This window comes from Akebia trifoliata, chromosome 8, assembly GCF_017979445.1.
Source record: "Akebia trifoliata isolate Shusen 1 chromosome 8, ASM1797944v1, whole genome shotgun sequence".
NCBI lineage: Eukaryota > Viridiplantae > Streptophyta > Magnoliopsida > Ranunculales > Lardizabalaceae > Akebia > Akebia trifoliata.
Genome location: NC_141382.1, coordinates 43806172 through 43815503, shown reverse-complemented (window position 1 = coordinate 43815503; position 9332 = coordinate 43806172). Strand labels below are relative to the sequence as shown.

At 32.7% G+C, this 9332-nt stretch overlaps 1 protein-coding gene across 4 annotated transcripts; it reads right to left on the bottom strand.

Moving 5' to 3' along the window:
- Window positions 1–303: 303 nt before the first annotated feature.
- LOC147397015 (putative mediator of RNA polymerase II transcription subunit 26b) lies at window positions 304–4926 on the bottom strand. 4 transcript variants are annotated; one of them, XR_015181132.1, is made up of 11 exons: window positions 4496–4919; window positions 3643–4217; window positions 3198–3266; window positions 2822–2904; window positions 2290–2342; window positions 2080–2204; window positions 1941–1968; window positions 1510–1817; window positions 1330–1420; window positions 918–1245; window positions 304–568 (listed from the first exon to the last, which is right to left on the bottom strand). XR_015181132.1 is itself a non-coding variant. In XM_086452390.1 (10 exons), the coding sequence occupies exons 2-10, from the start codon at window positions 4084–4086 to the stop codon at window positions 1118–1120; spliced, it is 1323 nt and encodes a 440-aa protein (XP_086308516.1). In that variant the 5' UTR covers window positions 4087–4217; window positions 4496–4926; the 3' UTR covers window positions 594–1117. The 4 variants fall into 4 exon arrangements, 3 of the variants coding, with proteins under 3 accessions (XP_086308516.1, XP_086308514.1, XP_086308515.1); XM_086452390.1 differs by lacking the exon at window positions 304–568 and having other exon boundaries at window positions 594–1245; window positions 2080–2198; window positions 4496–4926; XM_086452388.1 differs by lacking the exon at window positions 304–568 and having other exon boundaries at window positions 594–1245.
- Window positions 4927–9332: the final 4406 nt, after the last annotated feature.

The window sequence follows — 9332 nt, the reverse complement described above, 5'->3', positions numbered from 1 at the left end:
AAATAAATAAATAATTGTATGGAAATATAGTCTCTCCAATAAAGAAATTCACCTTTGGGTCAACAATGTTACACTTGTAAAAGCCCTTTTTTTTTCTAAAACTTTACAAGTTAAGAAACATATTTATAAAAAATACTGTAAACTTGTCTTTCAAGTCAATATATATATATATATATTTCCAATTCACAAAGGGAAAGTGAAAGATTTTATGACAATGATATTCCAAACAGCTGTTGCATAAAAAATGGATTTTCAAAATCATATTTTTAGAAGAAAAAATATATAATATCAACCCCAAATGACCTACATATTTACTATAATCTTCATAGAATGGTATGGGGTAGAGAGAATCCTATATTTGATCTCTCTGCCATTATAACTTCTCAATTAACTAAAAAACATCACAAGAGAAAGATCAACCCAAACTTAAGATTAATCTCTCAATCAGAAAACCTGAAAAAACACCACATCGTTAGATACTCAATTTGAACAAAATTATCAATATGAGATACATAGCGATTGCACCGGGGGGAGGGGGCACAGACCTCCCACCACTGGATACCAAAACCTGCAATACATATAACTTCTAAGTATAATGTTGAAAGGAGCATTCTATAAAGGTTCATTCTATAAAAAGCACCAGATGGTGCAACATGTATTATCAAGTAATACAAGTCGAAGTTCGAACCAAAAATATGTAACAAAAAGAAAAAAGACTGTTGGCAGCTAATCATCTGATGGGTTTGTTGCAAATTAAGATTCTCCGCATATTGAATCTCAGTAATTAACCAAGAAGTTGGTTTGAAACACCTATAAAATCCATCTCCCAGATATAATTTCTTTGTCTATACTTTGATGTTGATTCTTATAATTGTTTCAAAAAATTTAAATAAGTCTCAAAGTTCTCAGTCTTGTACCTTCACTTTGAACAACTTCCCCATCTCTCTCTTTCAGCTCCAGCACAGAATGAATTTGTCAGACTGTTTTTTGTCAAAAACTCGACCGGGTCATCATGTCAGAATTGGCCATAGTTTTTGTCCTTCTTCCATTGCTGGTGACGAAAATGGAAGAAAACATCAGAATTAATTGGACCCGGCTTAAAAAAATACGGGAGCAATTATCGCCGTCCGTTTAGGGCCCAATGTCGGTGGTGATTCCCAGTTTTCATGTGCGGACTTTTGTGAACCATGCCTGGCTTAGGCAGATCACTCAACTCCATCACTTGTATCGTTCGTTGCTTCTTAGCTATAAATAAGAAACAGAATTTGTTACTTAACTTAAAAGTAAGAGAACAAGGAAACCATTTGAAAATTCAAGGGAGGGACAAACCATTCTCGGCTTGTTGGTATCCTTCATGAAGTTTCCTCTTTGAAGCTTCAAGTTTCAGTCGTACCGACACATCCTCTGAACCCTTGGACTTCTGGTAGTCCAATTTGTGGAAATCATTAGATTGATACTTTATATTGAATTTAAAAACTATGTTAAGAGATACATAATTATTGTACTTACGTCTTGTTGATTAGATAATGGTAGTTTCTGTTGAAGCTTCATCTCATTGTTGGTTTTGTGCTCTGAACTTAGCTTTGGAGGTCTCCGAGGCCCTGAATCGGTGTTGAATAATATGGTTGGTTTGATTGGAGTCACCTCTTTCATCCTTTGGTGGCTCCTGTTCTCCTTTTTGAGCATATTTGCCTCATAAGGAGTTTGTGGTTTCCTATTGGGAGTAATGTGGTTTTCCGATGTGGGCTTTCTTCCACTTTCACGCTGCTTGTCGAATTCCCCACGCTTCTTGTCGAATTCCCTGATGTTACAAAGATCTGCAACAACATCCCCTTGAGCAAATTAATGAATATTCATCAAGAGATGGGGAATTCGACAAGAAAAGTCAACCAACAGAAATTATAAACAAGAAGCATATAAATTCTTGAATTTTGACTCACTTCCGTCATCATCCATGCCATCAAAGAACTTTACACGATCCAGTTATAGAATGCACAAAGAAACCACATTTCAGTCAGCTTAGAAGTTAAAAAAAATGAGATCTTCCTTCAAAAATCAAGAAAATATCTATCTTTCTACCTGGGAGAGCTCCATTGAAGTAGGTTGAGTAGTAAAGAAAGCTCCTTCATCGAGAGGAGGAAAAGGGAGCCCTTCTTCTTCATCGACAACTGATGGGTTCACCGAGTCTGGAGAGTCATCTGCACCTAAAGATTTACGAGTAATATATCTAGTAATTAGTAAAGATAACAAACATATCTATGAATACAAGACTAGGAAAAACCACCACACCTGCAATAGGTCCGTTAACACTGACCCACTCATCTACAGTCTCCTTCCACACACTGCAAATGAAAATAAAAACATATTGAATTTTGAGTCAAATAATTTTACTATCGTGAAAACTCATATATAGCAGAACTTTGAAATGGGTACGTTCATCTAATGGCCATGCTTTGGTACAATAGAAAGTGAAATGGGCCAAGTTATTTTTATCCATTCCAAGATACATACAAAACTAAATATGGCAAACATGAATCAATAGAAGTTGAATTTGCAAAGTTTACATTATCGAAGTTGATATGGGTATGTTGACCTATCTGTAAATGGAAATTGAATAACTAAGCCTACTAATCCACCAACAAATATAGAAGTAATCGAAGAAAGTCTACTTATTTAGAGCAGAAACGTCCAACGAATCCATGCAGATATATGGGAGGAAACCAAAATAGGTAAATCATACTAAAAATTGGTCTCTAGTCTCTTTAGACAGATAAGAAAAACATAGAAGCTAAGTCTACTAGCAGAGCTACAAGTATCGTACTTGATGAGAGTCCGAGCAAGGCGACGGATCTCCTTTGATCCATGCTTCCGGAGACCAGAAACAGCCTTCCCGATTTCTGTTACCTGAATGAAAACAGAACTTCATGAGAATAAATCCAACAAATTCTCTAAACACATGTAGAAAAAAAGATTAATAGAGATTCGAAGTTCATTAAATACAACTAGAAGTCAATATTAATAATAAACGAAACAATCGAAGATTTGAAATTCTCTAAGCACAAATAGAAGGCAACATAAATAACAAGAGATTCAGATTTCTTTAAAGAAAAACTTAAAGCAAGATTAATAAGCACGAGATTCAAATAAAATAAGAGAAGCAAAACTAATAATAACATATTGAACTAGAGATTCCGAACCTTCAGTGTCTTCACAGAGAGCACCATCAATTGAAGCCTCCTTAATGATTCGAACAAAGACCCATCAGACTGTACAGAACATTAGCAATCAAAGCACCTCAAATTAGAACCAAATTACCCACAAAAAAGTAAAGATAAGTTAATATGATCTATCCACATTGTAAGCAAACAATCTCCCCCAACAAATCCAGCACAAAATCATCATAATTTCAAATGCCTAAAACTGGAAACATCTTGAAACTGATCTCAATATCAAGAATTCCACAAAAAACACAAAATCTTCCCATATGATCAGGGGCAATCGAAACTTTCCAAAATAATTATTTTTCGTATTTATAAAACAAATCTATAAATCAGAAAATTAGGAATAACATTTACCATATCAAAACAGATAAACAATGGTAGTAAGCATTACTTGAGAATATTAAGAATTGATGAGACAAACCTCCTCTTCATAATTGAGAAGAATCTCTTTGATCCTCAGAACCTCCCCAATAATCTGATTCTCCTCTTCAATCTCCTCCGTTAATGCCTCCGCTACATCAAAATTGTAATTGCTCTCTTGATTCCCATTCATCTCAATTTGATCATTTCTACTGCTATTCACCTTGCTTTCCTTCCCTTCAACACCACTCTCATCCAAATTACTCTTAAAACTACCATCCCCCTCTTCGTCCCCCACCGCCAACTCGATTTGATCACACCCAAGACACCGATTCAATTGACAAGTAAAGAGCTTCTCCGCAATTCGATCCCTCTTCACCTTGAACTCCTTTGGACGATCAGTAGCAGCTACAGTGATTGCTTGTTCAATCACCTCAAAAATGTCGGCATTTGCGCTCTCGAAGTACTTCCTCCACTGATCAATGGCACTTGATTTTGTCGACATGGAGAAAATCAGCACCACTGATCGGATTTAACCTAAAATCAACTCAACAAGTCGTCTCCTCACTAAAAGAAAAAAATTAAAAACCTAAGATCGATCTTTGCATGGCTTTCTCTCGATCAAGAACCAAGAAACTGCATGAAAGAACCAACTCTAACAATCAGATTTTGGCTATAAAGATTGTAACTTTTACACGATTTTAATCAAAACTATCGCAATTTTGATCGAAAAATACTTATGAGTATCTCGATTGATCGAAAAATCAATCCCAGCTACAGTCAAGAACCGAGTCGTAAAAATGATGGATTACAACTGACAAAACGCCTTTCATTACCGACGCAGAAATTAAAATTCGATCATTCATGAATTAATCAAAATGGGTTCTAAAATTTCAACGAGAATAAAAACCTACCAAGAATTGGGCTTTTTCGGAGAAAAATACGCAAATTTGGGGGGGAAGTGAGTGATAAAAAAATCTATCTGTCTCGCTGTAATTGACAAAAAGGGTATGAAAAACAGATAACAAGAAGTACGATAATTCGTTCAGAATCGAAGACCTGTAATCGGAGGAAACAAAACCAGATTTATAGCGGTTTTGCAAAACCTCTTCTTTTTATGAGAAAGATAGTAGTTTTGTTTCCCGATCCTCTGATCTTCTGGTCTGTTTGACTTGTTTGGATTCAAGCCCTAAAGCCTTCTTGAAGAGAAAGAGCGAGAGAGAGCGAGAGAAACTCTTTCGAGATCGGATGATCTAAGAAAACGAAACAGATTTTGTTTGTTTTCTGAAGCTTTTTCATTATTTTTATTTTTCTTCTAAGGGATTTTTAATATTCCACCCTCCATTAATTTCTTTTTAATATTCCAAGGTGGTATTAGCGTAGATAAGCGGTTTTCAAAACGTGGTTTTCTTCAAAACGCAATTTTTTCGCAGGACGATATAATGTGTGTCCGAATGAATTGCCGCGAGGATTCAGTTATGTCTGAACTATTTCGTATCGGACCCAATACTCGTCAAAAACTCGGCCGCCCTTCTTAGTTTCATTTTCTAGTAAATTAAATTTCTTTTTTTATTTATTTTTAATAGAGGTAGAATAATATTTTGGATGTCAAACATTTTTTTTTTAAAAGTAAATTCCCAAATAATTCTAGAAATTTTCAGTATTTCCAAAATATTGACATAATTACCACATAATATTATCAAATTGTCAATATTACGTGATGATTTTATCAACATTGACAATATTTTGAAAATATAAAAAAAAAAATTATAATTATTTGATAATTTACTTTAAAAATTATATTAAATTTTTTAAAATAATTTGTAAGATTCTGTTAACGTGTGTCCTAAATACATTTTGCAATAAATAAACTTTGAAAATTGAAATCTCAGGGCATTTTGGTACAAAATAATTGCTTAAAGGCATTTTTTATGTAAAATCCAATTTTCAAAGTGCATTTATTGCACTTTATCGTATGCCCTTGATGAGACCCTAATTTGTATTACAATTCATATTATGCATTTGTTTTGGGTAAAAATGGTGACTCATTGGTTCATTTCCTCTCCTTTCTTTGAATAGAAGTAATAATTCTAAATGAACATATATTATTTCTTGACAATCAAACAATTAACTCCACAAAGCACGATTGTTTTTACTACTTCTTTTTAACTTGTATTTATTTTAACAATGTACATAGATTATACATAGCGTTATGAAAGTATTCTCTCACTTTATCCATCCAAAACTATTTCTATAAGTTAAATACTTACGTCTCCCTCTTTCTTGTAATAATTGAACATATATCAAAGCAGTGGTCACTTTGGAGTATTATTTGCTAGTATATATTAGTTATTGCATATTTCTTATTAGTTACTAAGGTTGCAATGTGTATATTTATTTTTTATTAAAACTTCTCCATGAATTGTCTAGCTCAAAAGAGGTGCTTGATAGTTGTCATACCTTCCCAAACTAAATCGATATCATTTTTTATTATTGTAACATTTTCTCCGTAACCTAATGACAATTAGAATAATTTTACGTACCACCTCAACTATATAAAGAACATGCATTGGAGATTGTAATTGTGATTATATACGTGTTTAGTGTTAATGAGCCTTCTTTCTTTTCTTGTTTTTTCAAAATTGTCAAAATTATGACATGAGTTTTGAATTTATTAATCAGTATTGATTTATTGTTAGGATTAGTACACACTGGCTAAATAAATATAATGCAAATAATGATTTTATTTACGAAGGGTTTAATCAAATGAATCATGCAACTACCTAAATCAAGAACAAATGGCCATTCAATTTCCATTACACCAAAAGTGACTCGAGTTACATCACTCTTCTAAAATGTTCTTTCTTTTTTATTTCCTTTTTTGGTCTACATTCAATTTGACTATCTCTGCTATGAGAATCTTATGATGCATGGTTCAGGCGACATAGTTTATGAAGAAGTGTCTTCGCACTGATTTTTTGATTGGAAGTTTATCCAAACGCCTGCCATGATCGACTAGGCACATATCTTGAATCACATAGATGATATTCCCCTTTGCATGTATAACTCCTTCGATTGTGCTCCACAATTGAATTCCCATGTAGTATCATGTTGTTGATACTTGACATGACACCAAACCCTAACAAGGCAACTAAGGATTAACGTTGTCTCCCTTCAAACGTGATATCCCCATGCACCATCCACATTGTTTCAGATATATATGCAAAAAATTAAGAATAATTTTTAAATTTCATGTAGTAGTTGATTTTTATAATATTGAATGGATGGTTGTTAACTATTCAATTAGAAAACTCTTTGTGAGATCTTTACATTAATATTGTCGTGAAATGATTAAAAGTCTAGACAAACAATGTTCTCCAAGTAAAAACCATAGCTTCTCAAAGAAAAATATATCAATTTGACTTGGTCACACTTTTTTTCTTTAATCTCCTTCAAGACAAGTAAAAAGTTTAGCTAGAGATGGTAAACATGGGAATTAACAAAGCATTGCTAATATATTTATTTAAATATTAAAATTTTATATTCAAAATTCTCATAAAAAATAATCTATTTTCACCACCAAACAAAAAAATAATACAATTAATTTTACCTACCCATTTAACATTTCATTAAAACCATATACTAGAAAAAAAAAACTATATTAATCATAAAAAGATGGAAAGTGTTCCTACTTCCATGCATCTCCCTTGGAATTTCCAAAAATGGCTTTCAAACAGACCCTCCAATAAATGACGGCTCGAAACATTTCGGTTGGCGCCAAAGACAACGAGGGAAATCGCGGTAAATTTTGACGATTTTTTCAAAAACCAAAAGGCACGATTGCCCACCTTCCATCAAATGTACATACAACAATCTACGGTTTCGAGATGCTGCAAAAATCGTTAATTTCAATTTCTCGCGATAATTAATTAATATTGAATGTTAATCGTGACAAAATAATTAAATAAGCGAATCCCGGAAATATTGAGTGGAAAAGTAATATCGATTTATGGTGGGTCCCACTATAACTTTAAGATAGAAATTCATTAAATTATCTACGTGGAGAGTCCACATCACGATAATAATTCCAAATAGACCGTTTTGCCAAATTTATTGATTTTGGATGTTAGATAAGAATGTGGGAACCTTTGTATAGTAGTATTTCTTGGAATCGTGTTATCCAACGGTTGATAAGGGATCATAAATCCTTTACTTAATAAGATAGTGAGGATAAAAAGGCTTACAAATCTCGATGTATTGATTTACATATCTCTAGCTGTTTTTGACGATGGATGGGGTTTAGTAAGGTCTTTTTTCCTCAAAAGGGATAAGATTTGGATACAAGAATCTTTTACACTATTTATATTTTCTGCCACGAAGTAAAGAAAATTCTATCTAAATCTTTCATTTTTAACTTAATTATGTCGTGGTCCCATGATATCATTTATTAGTAAATGCCAGAATATTCCTTATTTGCAATCAATTGAGAGAAAAGATTGACATATCAACTTTATTTGTGTAAATGATCAAAATTTTGTGGATCACAATCAACCGAAAAGAATGGGTTCTCTCAACTTGATTGGTATCCAACTTTATATAATACGTTATTGTAGAAGATGATTATAATGTCTAAAAAGTACATGACACATAACTTTATTTTAACACGTAACGTCGAATAGTAAAATTACTTAATTTTTTGTTGGGATTATTGGACACAATACATTCAACACTTTAAACCTATAATTAAATTACTCATGAAAAAATATTTCAAAATTTTTATAGGATTTTTGTTTTATTAATTAGAAATTAAAGAAAGATGTATATGTTCTTGCTCTACCACATTAGCAAAACACATGAGAAATGAGAATTGATACTTATAATTGCAAAAGTAAGCCTTGGAGAATTTTCTCAATTTAAAAATATATCTAGAAAAAAAAACAAAAAAACAACAAACAAGAAGAAAGGATATAAATAATATCCTGAGTTGATTTAGGCCTAATCAAAAGATTCTTGATTCAAAACAAGGAATTATCATGATTTTTAATCTCAAAATTTTGGATTATGAGATTGAGCTGATTTGGACAAGTAAAAGCTCACTTCGAACAAGAAAAAACACATTAATAATCTTGCCAAACATATGCCTTACATACAACAAACTCGATTGAACATTAATCCTAACATGGCTCATGTGTCCAACACACTCCTTAAGTTGGTGCCTAGCATGTATGACTTACATGTTCAACACAATATATCAATTTTCTCATATTTTTTAGTCTTAATTTTTTGGATTATGAGATTGAGATAATTCAAATGGGTAAGTTCATTCCAATCAAGGCAAAACATATAACCAATCCTGCAAAACATATTCAACACAATTGTTATATAGTATCCTCAATGCTTTATGAACAAAGCACTCGATAGTAGGGGTGCACACGATTTGGGTTGAGGGCAAAATTATAATCGAATCGAACATGATCGATTCTACAAATCTAGAACTGAACTACCCCTAGAATTGAACCGACCCAAACCAACCTTAGTTTGATTTAGTTCAGCTCTCATACATTCACATGGCTAACATGGTAAAGTGGATTGTTTTCCAAAATGGGTGATCGTGGGAGCACCAAATAGGGGAAAAATACTGACAAGAAAAAAATCTCTATAAGTGAGGAGGATTTATGCGAAGGAGAGGAGAGTAAACTAAGAAAGATAAAATTTGAAAAAGATAAGTGGACGAAACTACTTTGATATCTC

Excerpts from the sequence above, each read along its gene's own strand:
- LOC147397015 (XM_086452388.1), bottom strand. The coding sequence starts at position 4,086 with ATGTCGACAAAATCAAGTGCCATTGATCAGTGGAGGAAGTACTTCGAG. Across the intron at positions 2,343-2,821 it reads CTTGCTCGGACTCTCATCAA|TGTGTGGAAGGAGACTGTAG; the intron begins GTACGATACTTG and ends TTTCATTTGCAG. Across the intron at positions 1,818-1,940 it reads TGGCATGGATGATGACGGAA|ATCTTTGTAACATCAGGGAA; the intron begins GTGAGTCAAAAT and ends ATGTTGTTGCAG.